At 37.2% G+C, this 26573-nt stretch overlaps 2 protein-coding genes across 5 annotated transcripts in view; one reads left to right on the top strand and one right to left on the bottom strand.

The window, feature by feature from the left end:
* Positions 1–26573, top strand: part of LOC127648772 (low-density lipoprotein receptor-related protein 8-like) — a 189246-nt gene that overhangs the window by 160420 nt on the left and 2253 nt on the right. The window lies entirely within an intron of this gene.
* On the bottom strand, positions 1886–19384 carry LOC127648773 (KN motif and ankyrin repeat domain-containing protein 4-like). Of its 2 annotated transcripts, none has more exons than XM_052133531.1 (10): positions 19219–19384; positions 14666–14747; positions 12597–14120; positions 12410–12491; positions 11881–12195; positions 8701–8779; positions 8346–8565; positions 5950–6092; positions 5569–5769; positions 1886–2532 (listed from the first exon to the last, which is right to left on the bottom strand). In XM_052133531.1, exons 2-10 carry the CDS (start codon positions 14679–14681, stop codon positions 2422–2424), a joined length of 2691 nt encoding a protein of 896 aa, XP_051989491.1. In that variant the 5' UTR covers positions 14682–14747; positions 19219–19384; the 3' UTR covers positions 1886–2421. The 2 variants fall into 2 exon arrangements, with proteins under 2 accessions (XP_051989491.1, XP_051989490.1); XM_052133530.1 differs by having other exon boundaries at positions 1887–2532; positions 8695–8779; positions 19219–19383.

Raw genomic sequence — 26573 nt, 5'->3', positions numbered from 1 at the left:
AATGAGATTATAATTTTTTTTTTTACAGATGTTTTTTTTCCTGACGGTAATGACAATGAGACGTTTGATCCATTTCACTAATGAGAATGAGATGGGTTTTTTTTCATTACAGTAATTAGAATAAGACCTTTTTTTTCAATTACGGTAATAAGAATGAGCCATTTTTAACATGAAAATTTGATTATATTTTTTTCCATTCTGGTAATGAAAATTAGATGGGTGTTTTTTCCATTACAGTAATGAGAATGAGACATTTCTTCCATTACAGTAATGAGAATGAGACGTTTCTTCCAATACTGTAATGAGAATGAGACGTATTTTCCATTATGGTAATGGAATTGAGTAATGGAATAATACGGTATTGAGAATGATAATTTCTTTTTTCTATTACAGTAATGAGAATTTTGAGGTTTTTTTTAATTAAGGTAATGATAATGATAATTTCTTTTTTCCAGTACTCTAATGAGAATTAGATTTTTTTGCCAATCGACATTTGCGGGAGGACGCACATGTAAAGTGGTAACCCCCAGGGCCTGTGGTACCTTTATGCAGCCCTGCTCATTAGGCAGGTTTTTGTAAGAAAGACTAGCCGTTCATTCACAGATTCTACAATCAGATGTTACTTCATTAATAAAGAGCATCACTTCAAATTTAAAATGAAGTCTCCTTTATAAGAGATGAGAACTAAAAATCAGAGAGTGTGCCTGTGTGTTTTTATGTGTGTTCAGAATACATGTGGTGTGGTTTGAGGTAAACCTTTTTGATGTGTGTGTTGTGTTTGATAATTGGGAAGTGTAAATATGTTTTCATACAAATACTTTTGATAAATCTTTGTAAAAATGTAAATAAGATTTTAGAATACAGTATTATTGAATTATTTTATTTGAAAAATACATTGTTATTGTTTTCTGATGATAAAATATAATATTCTGCCAAAGTGTTTCTGTGTTTCTTTGTATTATTTTGCTGTTGGTATTTTTCAGTATTTATGTTTTTACTTTTAAATTTGTTTATTATTATTTTCACCTTTTTCAGGTGTTACAAAACATTGTTTTATTTTAAATTACATTATTGCACTATATTTTGTGCCTTGTTTTAATTCTGTCTAATCTGTCACTGCTTAAACTTATAACTTATAACTCATAGTGGTCTTACTGTATTTCAAATATTGGTCTTTATATGTCTATCGATTGATTGATAAAAAAAAATAATAAAAAAATCTGGTGTCTTTTGGACTTTTAACTTTTTGAAAATGTTTTAATGTTGATCATATTGCAACATGATCACACAGGAAATCTCCATGTTAGTTTTTAATGTTTTTCCACACACCACTGGGAGGCTGTGCAGAAATTTAGAAAATAAAGACCAATTTTAGCTGACAAAATATTCGTCCTCAGTCTGCAGTCTGATGCAAATTCTAAAAGCTAAACTACAGTAACTGCTCTTTCCTTCTGCTGATGCCACCATTCAAGTGGTCCTAAAAGAGTCTTAAAAGAGATTTCATTCCTTTGTTCTTACACGTTCAATTTAACAACTGAATAAGTCATTGTTCTTCCTCAAATACTAATGAACGATGGTGATACTTCTAGAAAACTTAAATTGTTTAAGACTTGAACCCCACTGAAAAAATCTGGCATGTGTTCAAGAGGAAGATGGATGGCCACAAGTCAAATTAAGATGAGCTGCTTGAAGTTTGGCACTAGGAGGTGCACAAAGTCACACAACATCAATGTGAAAGACTGCTAGAGAGCATGAAAGCTGTGATTGAATATCAGGATCATTCCACCAAATATTGATTTCTGAACTCTTCCCAAGATAAAACATTCATTTTGTATAAAAATGAATATGAACTTGTTTTCTTTGCATTATTCGAGGTCTGAAAACACTGCATCTTTTTTATTATTTTGACCAGTTGTCATTTTCTGCAAATAAATGCTCTAAATGACAATATTTTTTTGGGAATTTGGGAGAAATGTTGCCAGTACAAAAATGTTCATTTTACTAAAACACATACCTATAAATAGTAAATCCAGAGAAACTGATAATTTTGCAAGGGTCTTTTCCTGACCATTTTGATCTCCAAGGATTAGGATTCCCAGATTATTTACCATACTAAACCAAATCTTCTCGATAATTACTAACAATGACAGAAACTGGTTTTCTTTTCTATTCTTTATAGGATAGGTGTATATTCCATTTTTATTGTCAGGTTTTAGACAGTAATATTTACATTTACAAACTTTACATTAGCAAACTACTTTTGCCTTGATTTTAAAATGTAAATTTGAATATTAACATTGTATTGCTGACCTTATTAACAATAACTATACATGAATGCTTATTAAAGTATAAATGTTATTCCCAGTGAGGCTGCACTGGGACGTTGAAGGCAAAGTGGGCCCATGAATTACATGCTCCATTCTATGACACCTTGCACTTTTCTGAGCTCTTGGTTTCTCTGCGGGCTTTCAGAAGATCTGCAATCTCTGTATGACAGGCCTGTGTAGCCAGAGATAATGCACTGCGACCAACCTACAGACAAAACAAAGAAAACAAAATGATAGACAATGATGCATGCAGAATAGAGAACATGATATTTGTCCACCTTTATCACAGTATGCTTAAACATTAGCCATTTTTAGTATCAATCAGTGTTTTTATTGTTAATAAAAGTTCAATGGAAACTAAATTAAAACATTTACATTTATGCATTTGGCAGACGCTTTTATCCAAAGCGACTTACAGAGCCCTTATTACAGGGACAATCCCCCCGGAACAACCTGGAGTTAAGTGCCTTGCTCAAGGACACAATGGTGGTGGCTGTGGGTCTTGAACCAGCATCCTTCTGATTACCAGTTATGGTGCTTAGACCACTACACCACCACCACTCATATCAAAACATGATATGAGAACATGAGTCATCCACAAACGCTGCCTCGGTGTGATCGCCCAGACACACGAGACAGTGCCTGTGGCCGTCAGGAGTGGAAAGCACTATACCGCATCCAGGAACTACACAGGGGCGGAAGGGCATCTTTATAAAGACACGTCCTGAAAAGGACGTTCAATGCCGCTGTGTATTGCTCTTTTAGAGAAAATGGAAATTTCTCTTTAACTGCGCTGTCGAAGCGCCCAGGGGCAAAGCTGCACTGCCGTGCAGAGAAGGAGAAAGCCGCTGATATGCCCCGTAGATCCAACAGCAATCGCTCAGAGATGGCAGGAACAGTGTGTGACTTGCAGCTCGCTGCATACACAACCAGTCGGCTCCGAAGAAAATTTCTGAATGAAACAGATGCATTTCCCTGGGACATGCAAATTCTGTCTGCCAATTTCTCATTGGCCTTTTCTCATAGATCAGAGATGCAAAAGGCTCTCAAGAGAGACCCCTAGTGTCGCTTCTTCGACACAACGTCGAAGTGAGCGACAGGCGGGGAACTAAACTGCCTCATTCAGGTGGTCTCAAATGGATTGTTTTTATGTGGATCCGAGTGTGATCGCTGTGTTCATATATGCCTAAACGAACCAAACTGGGGAGAATATGCACCAGGTTCTGAAACAAATGCTCCAAACAAAAGCAACCTAGTCTCAAAGAATTAACTTTACTGTAACACATTTTTTGCAAACTGACATTTACATGCTGCGTTCTATGTTTTACTGCAGTTTTATCTCTTCTAAAGTTATAGATTTAACCACTGGAGTCTTATGGATTGCTTTTATGCTGCCTTAATGTGCTTTTTGGACCTTCAAAATTCTGGTCACCATTCACTTGCATTGTATGGACCTACAGAGCTGAAATATTCTTCTAAAAGTCTTTTTTTGTGTTCTGCTGAAGAAAATCAGTCACATCTGGGATGGCATGAGGGTGAGTAAATTATGAGAGCATTTTCGTTTTTGGGGTGAACTATCCCTTTAAGGCTAAATAATGCGCTGCTGGAGCTTTCTCATGATAGAAAAGCCATGAATCACATGGACGTCAGTTTATTTATGTATGACTGGGGCTACTAAAATTGGGATGTCCTACTGACTCCAGAATTCGTCCAGTGAATTTAAACTGGGTCCAGCTGGTGGCACTTATTTACTGGTCAAATGCCCAGCAGAGACTGCTCACCACTGCCATCAACCTACAATGCACATTCTCTACAGAGAATATAGTTCCTCCCATAAAGTTCCATTGTTCTTCCCCAACATTGTTAATGCTGGACAAAAGCAGCATTTATTTTCTAAATTTAAGGATAGTTTTAGCAAACTGGCAAAATTAAAGGAATGTTCTAGGTTCAAAAAGGTTCTAGGTTTTGTTAAATGGCTTATGTTAATTGTTCCATACAAAAATGTGGTGGATGAACTATTGGTTAAGTGCCACCAATGCAATTCCAAGTGGGTGATTTTTCTCTAAATAAACAGTCCATTACTGTTATCCTTGCACCTGTCAATGTGTGATTTCTAAATTATATTCACCCTTTGCTATATTGAAAGCTCTAAAACTTCACATAATATGATGGTTTACCATGTGAATTTCATTATTTAAAAAATCAGATAAGATCATGTTTTTCTGTGAAACATCAATATTTCTTCTAATAACATTTATTAAGCATATGGACACTGATGACACAAGTTTATTAAGTTTAGAAAATGGAATTTTCCCCATTCATCCATTATGCAGGCCATCTAATGCGATTCATAATGCGCCACACACTCTTTGTTGGAGATGGTCAGGACTGCGGGCAGGTCAATCTAGCACCCACACTCTCTGCTTACACAGACATTCACTTGAGATCCGAGCAGTGTGTGGTTGGAAGTTGTCCTGCTAGAAAATGCAAGATCTTCCCTGAAATTTTTACATATTTGTCTGCATTCATGGTGTTCTCACAGATGTGCGAGTTACCGTGTTATGGGCAGTGACACACCCTTGACCCATAGAGACACTGACTTTTGGACCTGATGCTAATAACAGCTTGGATGTCCAATGCTCCATTCAACAATCCATGCTCTTGAGGGACTAGGCTGTTTTTGGAAGCTCCTTATACGTTCTACAGTACTATGACACACTTGCCTCACCTGTTTAACATCTGGTTCACATTGCCTTGTTATTTCAACTCATCAAATTAATATTAGTCTTAAATTGCCCGTCTCAACTTTTTTGGAGCATGCTGCAATCATCTGATTTAAACTTACTGTACATTTAAAAAAATAAAACATTATTTCACAAGGTAAAACGTCATATTATTTGTAGTTGTGGTACTTTCAATATTGCAAAAGGATGAATATAATTTACAAATCACCCCTTTTTGTTATTATTAGCATTTTTCAGAATTGGGGTTGTATAAAAAGCCACAAAGTCTTGTGGCTTTTCATTGGAAACAAAAGTGTGTATTTTAATGATTATGCAGGTACTTTGCTCTATAGACTTTGTGCATTCTTACACACATGATTTTTTTGTTTGTTTGTACAAACTGAATGACAAGTCGCAAATAATTTTGAGTGGAATTGAAAAGCATGACACATGTAAAGACTGTTAAATTGAACTCAGACCATTATTTTACATGGACTCTAGCAAGCAAGTGAAGTTACCTTGTCTTTTAAGTTGACATCGCAGTTTGTATCCTCCAACAAAATTCGCACCACATTGATATGTCCACGATCACAGGCGCTGATCAATGGGGTGGTTCCTGCATGGTCCTGGGCATTAGGATCTGCCCCCTGTGCCAGTAGGAGACGCACTATTGGGACACGTCCATGTCTTACTGCCAGGTGGAGGGCCGTTTGTCCCACCTAAAGAGACATTTATTTAGAACAGAGGCTAATGCATTTGTTCAAGACGACCTGACGACCATAACTCCTGACATAAATTATAGAAAGTTCCAAATCATATGCAAATGTTGACTGTCAATTTTTAAAGATTCATTTGATATCAAGTGCAATGAGTGCAAATTGCCTGGTTTCACCAATCACCTGGCCAACATGGGCATTGACGTCACCAAGCTCCATCAGTTGCTGGACCACTTTCATGTCGCCTGGAGATTCTACATCTGTCAAAGATGCCAACATGATTGCTGTGTAACCAGACTTGTTTCTCCGGTCCACTTCACACACTCCTAAGTTTAAGAGGAAGCAAAAACAGTGAGTTAACTATCATTAGGGTTAGGGTTTAATAGTGGGAAAGAATCACTATTACTATTGCTAATACTTAGAGTTACTCTTTGCGTCACAGATATGAACAATACCTCAGATTTGCTTGTTGAGGAGTGATGGACAATTTTTCACCTGTCGTACAATAAAATAGGCAAAACCCCCCACTGATTTAAATTGCAGAAGAGACAAGGCTAGATCAGTAACCAACCAGCTAGCCACCATCCAAACCACCCTAGCAACCACATAGAACACCCTTGCAACCATATTGCAACACCCTAACAACCATTCAGAATACCCCAGCAACCACCATGCAACACCCTATTAACCATCTAGAACACCCTAATAACCACCTTGCAACACCCTAACAACCACCCAGAACACCCTAGAAACCACTTTTCAACACCCTAACAACCAGAACTGCAACACCCAAAAAAACACCCAGATCACCATTGCCCACCCTGCAATACCCTAGAAACCACCCATAACACCCTAGCAACCACTTTTCAACACCCTAACAACCACTCAGAACACCATAGTAACCACCCAGAACACCATTAACCACATTGCAACACCCTATCAATCATCCAGAACACCCTATCAACAACCTTGCAACACCCTATCAACCATCCAGAACACCCTAGCAGCCACTTTGCAACACAATAACAACCACACAGAACACCACTGACCACCTTGCCATACTCTAGCAACCACCCAGAACACCCTAGCAACCACTTTGCAACACCCTGACAACCATCTAGAACACCCAAGTACCCTATCAACTGCCCAGAACACCCTATTAACCACCTTGAAACACCCTAACAACCTCCCTGCATCACAAAACACCCAGAACACAATTAACCACCTTGCAATAACCTAACAACCATCCAGACAACCCAAGAACCCTAACAACCACCCAGAACACCCTAACAACCACCCTGCAACACCCAAAAAAAAACACACAGAACACCATTAACCACCTTTCAATATTTTAGCAACCACCAAGAGCACCCTTACAACCACTTTGCAACACCCTAACAATCACCCAGAACACTCTAGAATCCTAAAAACTACCCAGAACAGCAACCACCTTGGAACTCCTTAAGCTAACTCTTCACTAGCAGACTCAAAACAACAAATTTTGGTTGAGGGTGTCACACATGCAGACATGCAGTTTTGCTGAGATCTTGCTCTCTTCAGTCAGAGGTATGACACACTTGTCAATTAAAAATGGTGGAGGGGTGACACACATAACAACTCACTACAACTATCTCTCTCTGACAAAATAACAAAATGAGTAAAATAGCAGTTGCAATAGAGTAATTTGTGGCATTTTCTGACCTGTAGCTTGCTTGATTGTTTCAAAGCAGGGGCTAAAAGTGTTACAATGTTGCGTTTTCTTCATGGTTTGGTTGGCTGTCTCAAGGTTATATTTTAAAATGCACCAAAACTGTAAAATGTCCATCAAGGCTATTTTATCTGTCGTTAGTTTTTTTTAATTATTTCTGCAGAATGGCGGAATCACTATGGATTTTAATCAGCGTTTGTGATGATATGCATCTGAGTGTTTATGATAATGAAGCTCACATCTGAAAATCACTGGAAAAATCAGCTAGTCTATAGCCAGATTTAGCAACCATCCACAACACCCCAGCACCTCCAACCATTCTGAACACCCTAGCAACCATTTTGCTATACCCTAGCAAAAAACCCTAAAAAAGCACTCAGAACACTTTAGTAACCACATAGCAGTGCCATGGCAACCACCTACAACACCTTAGCAAAATGGCAGCGATTTTTGTTCAGGCAAAACACATTTGCTAAGACACTCAAATTTTCTTCAGAAAAAAAAAAAAATCCAGTTCTTTTTTGTAATTCATTACACAGAAAATGTTTGTCATTTCTATTACTATGATTAAGATAAATAATTTATGTGAACCCCTATTTTTATATGTTCTTCACCTCCTGTCTCCAATCATGTATCATGGACATCAAAAAAATTATAGCCAAAAGCAAAGCAAAAGAATAGGCAAATAAGTCTCCCATTCAAGTGCTGTATGTGGTTTGCTTTCATTAGCCTCAAAGAAAATTATTCTGTAATGTACATTTTCACAACATTATTACAGACATGCATTAACATCTTTTTAAAAGCTTAAATAAGTAATCAGTTTAGCAGAGGTTAAAGCAGAACAAAGACTAGTAGCTCTATGATGATTGACCTGTGTCTAAAAGGAGCTTGACAATGCTGAAGTTACTGTGAGATGCGCTGTAATGTAGGGCTGTGTTTCCATTATCATCCACCATGTTGACCAGGAACGGAAGGACTGTGGGTGTCTGTGATTTAACTTCATTGATATATAAAGAGACAATGTCAGCGCAGGCATCCTCCTCAGCAGACAAATGGAACCACTGCTGGAACACCACTGTAAGAGCCTGGCTCTGCAAATGGGCAATGTAGAAGACCATTACTGGAATGACCATTCAGATGAGGGATGAAGCTCCTTTTATTGTGCATGGCACATGTTTGGATTGTTAGATATAAACTGTATATGTAAATTAGAAAATTACCATTACATTATCAGGTTCAGACATTTTATCCATGTGGTCTTTCAGGAAACAGCATGCCTCTATGAAATCTTTATTAACAGCTTCCCTGAAAAACAAAATTATGTTGTTTCCATTTGAGGTTATCAAAATTTGTAAGAAAACATCAATATAAAAAAAATTACAGCTATATAATGTGAGGTTGAATCTTAGATTCTGTCATAATTTAACTCACCCAAATCTTGTTTCAAACCTGTTTGACTTTCATTCTTGTTAATTAAATGGAATACAATATAAGTCATTTCGCAGAGCATCCGGGCTGTTCTTTTGCACATAATGAAAGTGAATCAGGATGGTTGCTGTTGAACTCACAATAAAGAGGCACCAAAAAAGTGATCCATATCCACCAACAATATGTAAGAATGTATATGTAAATTAGTTTAGGAATCTTGGCCATGTTCGACCACCATTATATGAAGGATAAATGACAAATGATCAGATTAGAAATCTGAATAAAAATTCTCCACCATTAAATATGTAATACAACAGGCTCGTTGTATCTGCTCACAATTTATATGTAAAGGATTTTAGCTCAATAAGGGAGTATGATTAATTCGGGGAACATTGAAAGAATTAAAGTGTACGTCTGACCACTCGGCTATGCTGAGTTGATATGGCACATCTGTTAAATTTTTTGAGTAATACTATGCTTATTGCCATCGGAAATAATATCACAAATGCTGAAATAATGTTCGAGAACAGAGCGCAGAATCAGTTGTTGACATTATTAAAATGTACCACAGTAAAGTTCTCTTAATACAACCAAGAATTTATTTCTAATCTAAAACATAAAAAACTAAACTAGCACACATAGACAAATGTAAAACAGGTTGGTGAATGAGCTGTAAAAGAAGGTGAATGAAATGGTCTGTAACAGAGAAGATTTTACATTATGGGGTCTTTAGACCATGCCCTGGATCATCAATACTTTGTTTAGCATATCTTGATTTGCAATCGGGTTACCTGAAGTATTTGAATAAAATTCCAGCACTTTCTAGCAAAAGTCTGGAGGTTTACTTGCGTTTCATTGCTTTGGTTCTTTGGCTGTGTCAGTAGAAAGTTCTGGTTGTTCCGTCAATGTTTCGGACCTCTGTTAAGATCATGAACGCTGGGTAGTTTGGTCCTGGAATGATAAGTTGGGTCTTTGAAGCAAGGCCTCCCGCAAGGTAGACTTTCGACTCCACGTCACACATGACGAGTGAGTCTTAGCATAGAGAAAAGAACTCTTCTGTGAACTTTGCGTTACAAGCTTTCCTGAACTCTACATTGTGTGGAACCTGGGCAGAAAGTCACCGAAGCAAAGCCAGCCGAAGAAGGGCTAAGAGCCAAGAGCGAAGAGAAGAGAGGAAGAGAAGAGGAACGTTCGTCCTAGGTGGGGAGGTTTTGTTGAGTTGAGTTTGGCTGCACACAAAAGGTGCCTTGAGTCAATCAGAAGAGTCTTTTCAGATACAATGTGATCTTCTCTCTGTCCCTCATTCTGAAGGTGATTAATGAGTCTTTGTTATTAATGTTTCTGTTTCCCAGTCAAAATTGGGCAATGTTTAATCATGAACCTTTATATAATGAAATCGCTAGAAATTTTTAAGGAAATATTAGAAAATACCTTTCATTAGCATTCGAGACATGCAAAATGAAACTCGACGATAGTAAATATGACATTTTTTCATGAATATTCAACATGCAAGTTACAAAACATGAAATTGCCTGATAAAAAATTATAATGGTTAATTCATTGGTTTTGCAACATGGATAATACATTACACATTATGTGAAACATAACTGTCAGAGTTATTATCGGGTTAAACCTTGAATGAGAGTTCTAGGCACTGGCAGATTATGTGTAGGATAAATTAAAATAAAGTGAGTTTGTTATTGTGTCAAAGTTCCTGGCATAAGATGAGATGTCCTGATATGTGTATACACTTGAAATGTTAATTTTTTACATTTGAAGTTATGAGCACAGCATTAGTTTTGTGTCCTGCTAAAAAGATAATACAAAGGGATAATTTCAAAGAAAGCCTGATTTCTTCAAGTCTTCAAGCTCTTTTGTCATGGATTTTTAGCATATGACAGTCAGGCATTCCACAGGAAATGTCTCATGGTCCCTTATTAGTCTAATTTAAGTGTAGCAAATTGTTTATATTGAAGAACAAAAGATTGTCTTAGATTTCTATAGCAACATGGGGGTTTCTTCAGAAGAGTCTCTTGCAGATGGTCGATTTGGCCATGTCATGTGATGACCATTAATTGTGGGGGTATTTTCTGATTTATAACATGAGTGAGGAGGAGTCTGAAGGAAGGTTATGTGCTATCCTGAAAAGTTTCCTTTGTTAAGACGATGGTTAAGAATTAACAGATGTGCATCCTTACACAAGGTTGATTCAGACTTTAAGGTCACCATCTTAGAAGAGTCTTTAATTTATGATTTTGAGGAATTTCAGGGTAGACGCTGTATAATTTATCTTACTCTTCTTCTGTTTCCGAGCTCCTCAGATCTTACAGCTATATCAGAGATTATTTGGCAGAGATGGGCTACTTCTATTAAAATGAATGGGAGAAATTGGAATGCCCAACCTTCAACGGATGTAGAAAAGAAGTCTCGCCTTATAGGTAAAAGAGCCCATCACTTTTTAGATGCAGACATTGCCTGTCAATCACTCGACAATGCATGTGCATTAGATATACAAGATGGGAATCTTTGTTGTTGTTGTTGTTGCGTAATCTGAGGTAAAGAAGCACAACAAATCCAACCATTTTGGAGCTTTTGGTCATTCCCTATTCAAGTAGATAGGAGCTGCACTTGTATGCCAATTGCTTACATAGAAAAATAGCTACCCGGGAGCGTTCCAAAGATGGCGCCCAATGAACTGCCTTGCCATTAAGACTTTGGCTATATTCAGAGTGCTCTGAAGACACACAATAGCTTTGTATGATGAACAACTCAAAATTGAATGTGTTATTTATAGAAAATATTTCCCTCTGCTATAGCACTGAAATCCCATTAATAGCCCAATCATCACATATCAATACATTGCCTCAAGATACATTATGGCATTATGGCAAGATACATTTTACAAAAAAAAGTAAATTATGAAAGAATTCATGTTTATCATCACTTTAAATACTTAAACATTCAAATATTTATCTTACCTATTTCCTTTACTCTGTTCCAGCGGTTTCTGATTGAAGTCCTCTTCCTCTCTCCCTGTCTGATCCTCTGGCTCACTAGCATGACTCGTTTCCTCATGCATTTCTTCCTTTTTTGTGGTTCCTTCATCTATGACATCCTCTTTTGTATTGGATTTGGCATCTTCACTTTTACCTGTCGGTACATTGGGGTCCATTGTCCATGCAGTCCATGACTTGTCTGCTTCAATTGTGGTGTTCTTTTTGATGTCAACATCCTCTTCAATATGATCATGTAGTTTCATAGAATTGCTTATTCCATCTTTCACCAAATTCTCACTTCATAATAGTGAAGGTCAAAGAGTGTTAGTATTCTGCAGGCACAGTTGGATTATTACAGGTCTGAACATATTGGAACGTACAAGTAGACAACAGTACTTTCAAACAAAATTAAAAATAGAAATCAAAAAGATATCTACAGCAGGTATTGAACAAATACAAATATCTGGTTACTGTATACGTATAACAATTGCCAGCAGTAGCATGTCATTACCTGTCTCTTAAGATGACTGTCTTTAGACTTTCTGTCTTTGGGTTCTCCTCCTCTACCACAGGAATACATTCCCCCATTTTAGCTTGAGATTTATAGAAAGTGCACAAAAGACATAAAGACATAATGCCCTTCCAATAAATGTCATGGGTTCACAAGCATGTGTTGTCATTATAGAGTGATATCATACCTGGTTGTGTAACATCTCCAGTAGGAAACACATAGAGGCCGAGAAGGGTGACTAGAGTTACCAGCTGATCTTGAATGGTACAGACTCGTGGGGGCAAGTGCTCAGAAGTTATTCTTCCTGTGGATTCGTCTTTGCAGAGGCACTTCCACTGCTCCTGAAGGAGCTCTTGCAATTTTTTCACATGCTGCTCTATGTCTGCTTGTGATACTGGAGGTTTTCCCAGAATATCATGGGAAATTCCCTCCTCTACTGGCATCTCTTGCACACATATTAATCCTTCCTGTGATTCTACCACAGGCTTCAGATTCTGTGTACTTGCTGATGTAATCCCAAATGAAGTTGTTTTGGCAAACGTATGCCCAGTGTCAGGGTATGCAGACAACTGCTTGATCTCTTCATCCTTGAGATGGCTCTCATCTACTTGGTGTTTTAAAAGAGCTTTGGTCTTGTCCAGCTCTACCTCCAGATCATGGATTTTCTTTTCCAGCATCACAACCTTCCTTTGTAGAGTGTCAGTGAGAGACTTGGTTCTGTCGACATTATCCAAAAGATCTCTTTCCCGTGAGACCGTCTTGCGTAGTTGCAGAGAGCAACCAATGTCTTGAAGCATCCTTTCACTGGTTGAATGTATTACAAATGCATCAACTTGCTCAGAGGAAGCCTTAACATTTTCCTCAAGCTGGTCGTATTCTCGATTCATCCAATCATCAATTGCTTTGTCTTGATTCTCTTTAGTCTTTAAGGCACATAAGGGAATGTCCAATTTATTTGTGTGTCGAGGAACATCCAGTGGCCCAGTGGTATCATTTTGGGAATGTATCTGGAGTAAAAGCCTCTCTCGCTCCTCTTGCAAAACACAAATCTGAGCCTTAAGCTCAGGAATTACACTGATCTCTGTCTCTAATTCCCCAACTCTTTCAAGAGCTGCAGTGAGACGCTGAAGGGTTCCATTTGCTCTACCAGTTCTGTTGGAAGCATGGAAGACATCTTCAGAGGAACCGCTTTCCTGTTCTAGATATTCCTTGGGGCTGCTGGGGCTGGTTGGGTCCTCGGTTGACTCTGACTGTTTCCTCAGAAAAACCGTCAAGGGTAAACTGGAGGCTCTCAAGAGATTTGGCCTGATATAACTGCCTAAGGGCTGCTCGTCAAAAGCCTGAATCCTAGCATCTATGTCTGTGGCTGTGAAGGACTTGTAGGTGGGTTCTGCCCTCCTAGCGTAGCCAGCAGACATACTGTCACTAGAGCGAAATTCAAAGTGTTGGGTTTTGGGCCATAAAGTGCTAATCGAGTTCCACTCTGTAGCTTTGCGTCCGTAACCTGGAAGGCTTAAGTTACGCGACAGGATGCCATTATTTAGCCCTCTTTGCCTTCGTTGCATTGGCACCCTCCTGATGGTATTGCCTTTCTCAATGTCATCCACATACTTCAGGAAGTCCAAGTCCAGATGGAAACCATATGGTGTCTCTACAGAATAAGAGGGGGGTCTTCTTTTGCTTCCATTCTCTTTTATAGATATGCCATTCACTAAGAGATAGAAAACACATACATTTGATTCAGAAGTGATGCATTTTAAGGAAATCAGGCCAAATTTTACAACAACTTGAACTGCTGTGTCAACTGCTCAGACCAGACAACATACAAACACTTGTATTCCCTTTTAGGAAACTATTGTTCCTAACATAAGTCATTGGCAGTTATCATTTCAATATTGTTTAAATGTTTAAATTGTGACAGCTAACCCCATATACCAAATGATTACATGGGAAATCAACATGTACCTTACAAAAGTCATGTAGCCTGAAATCAACCCCTTACTGCCAAATTACAATTGTGACAACATTCTCACTATATCAATTTATTATAATTTAACTGTATCTTTTTGTAACTGTATGTAATAATGGTGAAAATGTTAATAGCTCTTTTTTTTTTTTTTTTTTTAATACCCTGAAAAATATTCACTATAATAAAAAAAAATTAAAAAGTGACAACTAGCCCAGGTCTCCAAGTACTGCATTTAAATCAGTTCAAACTTCTCGGACCAGACAATATAAGCACTGGGTGATTCATACCTTTTGGGGTATCCATTGTTCTTAGCTTAAGTCAGGGTCAGTGTTCAGATTCATGTGGGTTTTGCTTTAAGTCTTTTACCACCTGAGGACAAAGATACATTACTTTTAATATGACATGTTGGATTAAACAGAATTAAGCACTTATTCTAGATGCTGGGAACACAAGATGATATGAGAGAAGGTTGTGTGCATGAGTTTTATTGAGACAGACCACAAAGAGATCTCCCTTCTTTGTCTTCTCTCTCTCTCTCTCTCTCTCTCTCTCTATTCCTCTCTCTATCCCTCCCTGTCGCTCTGTCTCTCTTTGACCACGCAGCACATTGAAGGCACCACAGAAGCAGCCACAGCCCAAACAATGTCAGCTATGCAGTAAACACATAAACAGTTGAGACCAAACATTTTCACTGGATCACACACACAATCCAGCACAGATACACACCTCGGCATAGCTCACACTAAATGATATTCATCTTATCTAAAATCGCAGCCCTCCTTCCTTCATACCTGTCGATTCCTCTGCTCTACAGATACATATCAAACAAATGAACACAGAAATGAACACAAAATACTTTCTTGGCTATGACACTGAATTTCAGTACCTGGCTATGCTCAGTAGATTCATCTTAACATGTTGATGTTACAGTTTATGTATGTGGCCCTGTCTGTATAACAGAAAATGTATTGCTAATACTGTTTTATGCTGACAGGAACATGGGGCATAGGATCTTTGTGCGAAACATTACTCATAGAAAGTTTCCTAAATATCCAGACATAGGCACGATGCTTTATCGTTAAAGCACATTTTTAACGTTAATAAGTAAATTAGCAAATCACAAAAACGCACTAATATACTGAAATAACCCCAATGTTACCTATGCAGTCTATTAAGGCCCAAAAATGATCTATGCAAGTAAGTGAATGCAAATACTTCTAACTACACAAGCTTGATTTCACATGTTGTTGCGAAAACAATACCATTTAAAATGCAATTTCAGTACATGTTGCATTCTGTTAAGAGCAGTAAACTGGGCATTAGCATAAACTTTGTTCTTCTGGTCAGTTTTCTCTTTCAGGTCAGCTAGTGTCTTGACAGGGCAACAGTTTGAAGAGAAACTTGCTGATGTAGTTAAAGTTAGTCGAACTGTTGACATGTTTATTAAGATTAAGATTCAACCTTATTGTCATTGTGCATAATACAGGTACAGAGCCAATGAAATGCAGTTGTTTTCGCATATCCCAACTAAGCTGGGTCAGCCATGAAACAGTGCCCCTTGAGCAGATAGGGTCAAGGGCCTTGCTCAAGGGCCCAACAGTGGTATCTTGGCAGTGCTGAGGCTTGAACCTCTGACCTTTCGGTCAGTAACCCAGAGCCTTAACCGCTGAGTCACCACTGGCCCAAATATAGCTAGCAACCTGAATGATTACACATCCAGAGTAACAGAGCAGATATTTGAAGGTAACTCTATCGCACCCTTGAGTACTGAGGTGTGTTACTACTGTATCAGTGCACGTTTATTATGTAAAACATGGCAGTTGTCCATTTCTTTCTGATAGAGTCTTACTTAAGCCATTGTTGTAGCTTTGGGAAATTCTTTGGTTGTTTTTACAACGTAGATTTTGTTTGCTCCATTTCACAGCAATGATTATTGTTCCATTTACACAACGTTTTTTCAGCACTGACCAAAAATCCCTCCTCTCATTAAATGTATTTTCCTCCACTGCATTCTTTCTTACACCACAAACTGGATTGGAAGTCATGACAACTTAAAAACTGCTACCACCGTAAAAAAAACTGTTTGTGTCCTCTGAGAAGGAATGGACAATTTCAGGTTTTATATCAGGCTGGAGGATGGAAAAATAGAGACTAACTTGGAAACTTGAGGGGAACACATACATTTGATCCTGCAGAGAGATGTAAAACTAGACTAAATTCATTTAATTGTGTGCTATGATTACAATAAAATGAGTCATTAACAAATTAGTTTGTTCTCTGAATATCTTTGTATTTAACCTCTTGAGTCCACGCGTCCACAAGCGTGGACATTGCATTTTTGCTTCGCTATAGTCTATGCATAATTTATTTTCATAAAAAACTGACTGATCTCAGTTCAGGAAACTCTAGGCAGTCATTAAAGGGTTAGAGTTTTGTGACAAATTAAAGTGTCGCTGATCTAAGCTGAGTTTGTCTTTGGGAGAAATGGCAACAAAACTATATCTGATAAGAAACCTCATTAAGGTTTTACACTAAAACCTGTTTGAGTCAAAAGAGAAGAGTCTTTAGTTTCATCCGATATGCCTTTTAAATGTATTTTTATAGATTTATCACAAAGCGGCACATTGTTAAAAACAATGACCACATATGTGGAATATAGGCAAATTTTCCTTAAAATATCCGATATTTACTGTGCGTTATCACATTGATTATCAATGGATGCATCCAACAGCTGCAAAATATTGCTTTCAGAGGTTGTAAATGGAGTTGAAAATAGGGTGCATTTCAAACTGTTCTGAGACCAGTGCAGACAGACACCACACTGAAGATTAATTCATCCCCTAATTAGGGAGCAAGGATGCATCCTATAGCTTTCCCTCCTAACATCCAGTCAAAAGTTCAGTTTCAGGCTGCATAAGATGTTTAGCAGATGTGGGACAATGATAATCAGTCCATAGATTCAGAATTTATAATTTATAATTTTATTTTAACATGGTTGGCAGTGATTGGATGATGCAGGTCATTACTTGAATCAGAATGATTAATGCTAATTTCTGATATAATGTCTGTAATGTCTCAAAAATATGAAAAGCCAACACTCTTGGAAATGCAACAAACAAATTGATAAAAACAATCAGAAATTCTATAGCTTGGTATCATAAAAAAATTCCCAATTCACACATTCCCACTGTCCATATATGTGGACATCAATTTTTAGGAAAACACACATTTTGCATGTTTCTTAGGGGCTACTAGTAACAAATAAAAAAGGGGAATGGAAAAGGCACACAGCAGTCCGTGTTAACAAATTAACAGATTTACCATTAATAAAGTGTAAACCAGCATAAACAAACTGGTTGAAGTATTCTTACATTTCAGCACTTTCAAAATCTGCAATTAATCGTGATTAAATGTGATAAATTGCAATTGGAAATTTTAATCACTGCACTAATTTAAAGATATGTTTTGTATCTTGCCTCAGAGGGGGCCTTAATTTCTCAGTTTTAGTTTTTTTTTTTACTGTTTTCTAGCTTTTGATATATTTAATAATATGTTATTATAGTCTATGGGTTTAGTACAGGTTAGAGGTTTTTAACATAACTGGAAACACAATGTAAAAAATGCCATCATTGGGATAAAATATGTCAATGCAAATGAATTCCAGGAGGCAAGTATTGCCACTTTATAAAAAAGTTAATTGACACATCTAACACTGGTTTTGACATGCACACTCAACATCTCAAATGGACCCCATTCACTTTCACAAAAAGCAGACTGCTGGTCCTGCACACTTTCTCACTCACTCAATAGACAGACGTTTGAGTCTTCCTGTTTGGCCCTGTAAGCGGTGTGGTTTCCTTGGCTCAGATCCTCATTCTTTCTGCTGTGTTTAGAGTTTGCCTGGAGCACTGAAGCCAAAGATCGGTCCTCCTGCTCCCTGACCCTCATCACCCTTTCTCTTTATGGAGAGAGGGTGTGGTGAAATCCGCTGCTTCTCACTTTCAGAATGACTATTGTTAGAAAAGAGAGGCTAGTTCTTATAATTTATACTGCAATGTTTAATTTTTGTCTGCAAGAGGGTAAAATAAGGATCTATTTTATTGTCAAAAAATGGCCCCAATCACTTCCATTGTAAGTGCCTTTCTGTAACCTTGATTTTTGCTTTTTTATTTTTATGAAAAGGAGCGATGAATTGAATTGATTAATTAGCACAAAGCCACTAATGCTGTCCAGTCTGTCTGTCTGTATTTCTATCCATGTTTTTTTTTTTCTTGTCCTTATCCTTAGAGTTGTTCCTAAGAGGGATTTTTTTCCATGTCCACAGAATTTGGACCGTGTCGATAATCTTGGCTCTCCACCAACAGCAATATGTTTGCATGCACACCAGTTACATGAGTAGACGTATGTGAAACAGCAGCAAAGTTCATTCAGACCCATTGTATTTGGATGTATTTTAAAGATACCATGTGCAATCTGTTTATTGGCTCCTGTCACATAAACCAAGCACACAGGACATCTCTCTATTGTTTCAGCAAAACAATGACTGCATCACAGGAAAGTCTTTGAATCCCATTTGAGACTCCCAAAAAAGTGCACTTCCTGAGAATATGTTTTAGTTGTTTGTGTAAAATGAACAAAAAACATATGAAAGCAAAATTTGATATCCAATTTACACAGAAAAACTTTTTGCACTAAATGCATTTTGTGTTATTACATATTCTCATACAGTTAAAAAAGTAGATACCTTTATTCTCTATTACCTTTATTTATTTATTTATGTGTTGTTCCTAAATTACATATTTAGACAGAATAAAAAGTATAATTTAGGGCTGTATCCTACCTTAAATATCACAAGTTACACATTGTGTCCCGTCAGTGCTGCAGGGTAGCCTGTTCCCCTTTTCATATTTCTTGCTCTTCTGAGAAACAGAGGCTTCAGAAGGGAAGGCAGATAAAAGACATTCAAGCAATGCCAAAGTAAAATTCTTGCAAAACATAAGCAGAGTTACTGTGTGTGGATCAGAGAGGTGGGGGTGGGCACTCAGGCCTTTCTTGGCTCTGCCCCATCCAATCAGAACCAGTGGGAGGGAGGCAGTGCTCATAATTCCTCCTATCAAAGTATCAGGGAGGGCTGAACAACAGGGTGGTAGGCGAGGCATTGTGCATAATAACAAAAATTGAGGGATGTTTCTCAAAACAGGACTCATGGGCAGGGGGACTGAGTATACTGTTGTACTATAGTATAATCTGGGGCACTCCAAAAAAGTAGCCCGCGTGAAACTGAGTGAAATTGGACCCCGTAGTAATGCGACAGAATCTCAGAGCACACGGTTGCACCCGCCCACCCACACAGTTTAAGTGTAATTCAATCCACTGTAACACAGTGTTCACCATCCATTATAATCATGAAAATAGTGCTGGGCTTTGCATGAGGAGGGCACAGAGCGTTTGAGGCTCTCTCAGGACATGCTATTCATTCTTAATGTATCTGTTTTCCTCTTTTTTCCATAACAGTCAGGAAATAACAGAAAAGAAACATCATCAGACCGGCAGTGTATAGAAAATATATACAGTATGTGGCAAGCATCACTATTATTAAAAGGTTAGGGATAGGAATAAGCCCTAAGTAGACACCAAGCAACCACCAAAAACACCCACATAGCAATGCTCAAGCAAACACCCACAGCCACAACACCATACTGAAGCATTGTGGCTGTGAGTTTTACATGGGCACAGACCCACTCACATTTTCTTTGGAAAATGTAAAAACAAGTTTTCTTCTAGAGTTTTCAGTGTTGTCTGGTTTTGTAGCATGTGTAATCTATGCTAAAAAAATCTCCCATTTAAACTCACTTGACTTGACGTACTAAAGGAACAATGTATCTTTCACTGACACGCACTGGGACATGAAAATACCACGTAAAAATACACGCTTACATGTGACCCAACTCAACTGAAAGACTTCAGTCATCTGAGGTGGTCTTATGTGATTGATGGGGACAAGCGGGCATAACTACAGTTCCACAAATGTGACTGATTAAAGAAACATACAGGTCAACTTTCCTTTCTCTAATGCTAGCTAGTTTTGCCTTCTAGTCATCCTCAGGAAACAGTGCAATTTTTGCCCCCATGACTGATATAAATGAACAGGATACTGAATTTGGTTATATTATTTCAGATCGTACTCTGTTTAGGGTGTAATGTAAATGTAAAAATAAACATGAAAATAATTCTTTACAAATATAATGATTGGAATACCAATCAATGTGCATGTCCCTATTCATCACCGTTACATTTTAATGGGTTATAGAATTTAAAATAAAAATCTGATATAACACTACCTCATTTTGGAGTGACATCTCAATAGTCTTTAACCAAATGGTAAGTTTCACCTTATCAGTATTTCATTAAAGTAATATTCAAGGTTCAATACAAATTGAGCTCAATCGACAGCATTTGTGGCATATTGTTGAAAGCAGATATCTGGTTTACAGTGAGGAACTTACAATAGAATTAAATGGGGCTAGTCCATAAACATGAAAATACTCAAGACTGTAAAGCCACAAGACATCAATAATATGTGTGTTAACATGATTTTAGCAGGATAATATAGCTTTCTAACATTTACTGTGTAAAGTTATATCAAAGTCATTCTAGCAAGTCAGTCCACTCTCAGCCATCTTTGGAATGCTCTTGGGAAGCTATTTCCAGTCATGAAAGTACAGCTCGTGCCTACTTGAATGGGGAAAGAGTGAAATCTCCAAAATGGTTGGTCAAGATTATGATCAAAGAACATATTTCAAATCGTCAGTAAAATCTGACAACACTGGTATCATAAATTGTGATTCTTTACCTCAGATTACACTAAAAATATGCAATATTCCTGGCTTGTTTATCTAATGTGCATGCGCATTCTCGAGTTGATGGACAGGCGATATCTGTATCTAAAAGGTGATTGGTTCTTTTACCTGTAAGGTTGGACTTCCTTTCTACATCCATTGACTGTTGGGCATTCCAATTTCCCCCATTAATTTTAATAGAATTGGCTCATCTTTGCTAAATAGTCTCTGGTTATATCCAGTTTTACAACTTCGTTGCCATGACAATATAATGCAGTAAACACTAAAATGACTGTAAAAACATTGATTTAAACAATTTTGCAGCACAAATAATACATGAGTTTTAACAAAAACATTTATGTAAGTGCTTTCATAAAAATAAGCTTGACATTTTTGCCTTTAAACCCTCCAAAAATTGGCCCCATTCACTTCCATTGTAAATGGAAGTGCAACGTAGTGCAGCGTAGTTCTAGCGGGAAGACTAGCAGCTGTACATCATCACTTCATTAGCATGGTAATTCCTAGCCAATCGCATGGAAGCCATTGTTTATAAGTCTGCTCACAATCTATCACATTGCTGTTTCAGTGCGCTAAAACACAGGCAACCTCCGCCACCCCACCACCACTAGCTGAGCCCTGTCCCGCACGGGGGTAGGCTCCTCGCCCCTGCCTCCTATCTCCGGCAGGATATGACGGTTCCAGGCACAACTCCCTCGGACCGCCGGACAGGGCCTACGCCAAAGAGAGAGACATTACCTTGTTTTACATTTATCAAATAAATGGCATCTTAAACCTCACTCAAGCTTGCGTGTCTTCCCGATAGAAGTACCTTTCTGTAACCTTGATTTTTACTTTTTTTTTGTTTTTAAAGAGAAGGAGCGATTAATTGAAATTATTAATCAACACAATGCCACTAATGCTGTCCATGAACTTGTATTGAACCTGGAATATTCCTTTAAGTTTACACTTTTTTGTGGGTATGACATATGGATAGGATTTGGTCTTGGCAGGCTAGATATGCTAGCCTGCAGCTAGCTACTGCTAGAACATAGACAGACATTATGTTTTAGCATATGGTCATACTGCTGCTGCACAATTAGGCAAAATATAAGACATCTGCTTCATCGAGCATGAAGGACATACCTCTGCATAATTAGACAAAAATAGAATTCCCATGTAACAGATCTAGACAGGTGGAGCTGGGGAGGATGAGGGTTTCATGCTACAGTGAAATCAGCTTATCTGCAAAACTGAGCAATTTATATGTTAGACAATGAGAAAGAACTCAAATTAGTTGGCCATCAGATTACAAGTCTAAGGACCTATCAGTTTACACCATGCAAGCTGAAAGAGCGCAACTGTTTTGATTGATTTACAGAACTACCTTGAGCTTAGAGGTTGTTCATCAATGGTATATGCTTTACATTTATGCATTTGGCAGACACTTTTATCCAAAGCAACTTACAGTGCAATTATTACAGGGACAAACCCCCCAGAACAACCTGGAGTTAAGTGCCTTGCTCAAGGGCACAATGGTGTGAGCCATGGGGTTTGAACCAACAACCTTCTGATTAACAGCCCTGTGCTTTAGCCACTACGCCACCACCACTCCAACACTCCAGCTTTAAGACATTTGTCTGTGTTATTTAAATGTAATTGTTTAAAAAACGTGTTTGCTAGCAGAATTCATGGTAAATACCTACATTGCCCTTGGTCCAGCAGAGAAACCACAACAAACCAAGACCACGTAACGTGTCTCAGGGCAACCTCCCACTACCATGACGCACTGTGAATGATGCAATTGAGTCAATACATTGTTCCTTTACTTACAATCAACAACCAAAAATCTATAGTTTTATGTACTCGTAACTTTTTTGATTCAATGATATCATTCTCAATGCTTCATAGGATTGTAGTCCATGCTCTCATGAAAGACGGTAAGTACATAATCTTTCACCTTTGTTTTTTTGTCTGATTTTCAAATAAATTGTTTGCCTCAAAACAAAGTCTGTGATGTTGTGATTTACCTCAGAGTGTTTTATGGTTGTTGTAGTTGTTAATGGCTTACAACTCTTTTATGAGGGATTTTCTGAAAAGTGTATGGGAAAAAATACTTGCATTACCCAGACAGCTGAATAAGTAGACGGGCCCTGTTGCGATCTATTGTCTTAAAAAATCAGATGTTAGTGAGCCAATTGGCTAACAGATAACAAGTTCAAAGAAACTACAGGATCAGGTTTAGTATTGCACCATGTAAAGTTTCATGCCTGATCTTAGTTATATGTTGGTCCCCCAATGTCTATGGATTGTCATGTCTCTTTATAGCAAAAGTTAGTATCATGTTGATCTTTCAGTCAGAGACCTCACAGGTACTTTTAAAGAATGTTTAACTGCTCAAATGACAATATAGTTGACATATCAGTTTTCCTTAGAGTACCTAAAGAACTTTCGCTATTTTTTTGCATTTTGTGATTTCATCACGTTTGCTTAAAGGTATTTTGCTCATTGTGTGGAGCATTTGCACATACACAGTTTTTTTCACAACATGTTAAATCATTAATGATATAAGAGAAAACAAAATCATCCAGTCATGCAAATCTGCCACAGTAAACCGAGTCATTCATGACAAACATTAGGAAGCAAAAATGGCATTATCAAACTTTGTTCAATAGAGTCAACAAAGGGATCTTTAAAAAGGGGTCTATAAAAAATACATTATTGACCATTTATGGGACAATATATGAAAATGTATAATTTTCATTCAACCAAAACCTGTATGATTTTCTTCTGTGGAAAACAAATGTAAATGGAGCTCTCACCATAAAAGTAGTCCACAGCTCATGCACTAATTAAAGTCTTCTGAGGTCAATTAGATTTGTGTCACTGATGGTCTTCTCCACCACAGCTTTCAAATCTCAGTTACGTTTACATCAGGGCTGTCAATCGATTAAAACTTTTAATGGAATTAATCGCATATATAAATATTTGCTGAGAAAGCCTCTTAAATAACAATAATTCAATATATAATGATGAACTAGTTATAAATATTTTTCATAATAATTTTTTTATGGATCCTTTTGGGCTCACTTTGATTGCATTGCATCATAAACATACCATACCACAGAGTCTTATGTCGCTGTGTCAAGTTAAATGTAGTTTAATGCGTACTCGTTTTGTGTGGTCTGCTGTTGATGAGTGTGATTTGTTCTCTGTATAAGCTGCACGTTGCCTATACACCTGAAGCTTCACTTACTACCCCCTGGAGAAAACTGGTGGTATTTCTTGAATTATGGTACATGATTGACATGATTGGCGTTAATGATTGACATGATTAATTGCGTTAATTTTTTAGCTCATTATTTTTATTTTTTTTATTTTTTATTAATCACACTGAATTAACCTGTTAAATCATCAGCCCTATTTTATATATATTCAAAATTTCATGTCAAAACAAAATATGAGGATAAGTAAAACATTTTCATTTATGAATGAACTATTCCTTTAAGTTTGTATCTTGTATAGAAAGTTTATTGTTGAAATAAAACTATCATACAGTATATGATATATATGATTCAAACATACAACACACACGCACATTTGTTCACATATTTATACACTTCAGATTATACTATTCAAACACACAGTCCCTGTATTGGACAAAAATGAGGGTGAGGTGTCACTTACTCAGGTTAACATTTAACTAGAGGTGGCTCAAGGCATTTTGGAATTTGCATTTGTCCGAATTTTGCTTTGGCTTCAATGGAACTGATTTAACTCATTTTAATTATTGTGTAACATCAGTTTGTGAAGGTCAAACATAATGAACATAAATATTAAGCAAGCATTAACAAGATTTCAATCTCCTCAAGTACTCACCTCACTCTCCTTATACACCTGTGTTTTGATTGGCTGATTTTATGCCAGTTGAAAACCTTTGATTATCAAGAAAAGTTCCAATGAGTCGTCATCCTATCTTAAATTCATTAATCTCTGCTGAAATAGAATACAAATGAAGGCAAATAAAATAGGAAATAATCCTAATGTCATATGGGAATGTGTTGTGGTATAGTTGCTGTACTGTGCTGTGCTACAGTTTTGTATAAAAAAAATAGGACAGTAGAGAGCTATTTATTCAGAGCTGATGATATTAGCAGCCGTAGCCCAAAGAATCCACACACCAACAAAGGTATTTGGCAACCTTGTTGTTTTGGTCTGTTTTGATTTTGAAAATCAAAGTAGCTGTCACTGGTAAATGGTGGGTTACTTTGTCATAATGACCACAATGGTCAAATTTAGAACACACTACCCCATAATCTGAAAGGGTAAGTTGCCACTTGAATTGCAGAAGAACAGCAAAATACAGCTCATGTAGAAAAAACAAATCATGAAAAATAAACAAAAAACCTTAGACATTTCTGTAGCTCGGAGTTCTTTATTAGTGGTGGTTGCTAAGGTAAACATCACTATTAATTGCATATACAAAAAAAATACCAAAAAAGGAAGAGCATTGCTTTGAACTAGCAACCACTTAGAACATCCTAGCAACATCCTAGCAAACATCTAGAACACCCAATAATAATGTACCAGTAGTAACGTTCGATTTGCCAACGAATCGTTCTTTTGAACCGATTCTTCAAACTGACTCATTGGAACTGATTTACAAAGGTTTGGTAGAAAATCCAACTGTAAGGGATGACTTTGTTTAGGAGTAAAACTCTTAAATGGAACATTGTAATTACAATTATTAATAATTAACATTATCATTAATATTGGCAACACATTTGTAAGAAATGTTTTAAGTGTTGTATACAATAATGTTGGAACAATAAATTATGTTTGATTCAATCTATATAAATTACAGTACTAGTTAAAATTTTGTGATAAACAGAAATAAAAAAATATGTAAGAAGCCAGTTTGTGAAATATATTTTTAACTAGTTAAATAAACCATCCAAATGAACCAAACTGGACTTCCAAAAGCTATATCCTAGGATTATTTTTATTTGTATAGCGCTTTTCACAACACACATCGTTTCAAAGCAGCTTAGCAGAAAATCATGCATTAACAAAAATGAATATGTAATGTCTATAAAGTCTTAGTCATCATTGTGTAGTTTGATTAAATATTATTGTAAATTGTGTATAAAAATAAAATAATGAAATAATAATTGTATTTAGAACCCCTGTGAGCTAGCTGAAGGCGACTGGCAAGGAACACAAAATTCCATAATATATTGATTAATGGAGAAAAATAACCTTGGGAGAAACCAGACTCACTGTGGGGGCCAGTTCCCCTCTGGCTAACCAGTATGAACATAATGACAATATTAGTTATTTATGTGTAGGTCATGGATTA

This window comes from Xyrauchen texanus, chromosome 9 (genome assembly GCF_025860055.1).
Source record: "Xyrauchen texanus isolate HMW12.3.18 chromosome 9, RBS_HiC_50CHRs, whole genome shotgun sequence".
Classification (NCBI taxonomy): Eukaryota; Metazoa; Chordata; class Actinopteri; order Cypriniformes; family Catostomidae; genus Xyrauchen; species Xyrauchen texanus.
The sequence above is the reverse complement of the archived record's forward strand: the minus strand, read 5'-3'. Positions and strand labels throughout refer to the sequence as shown.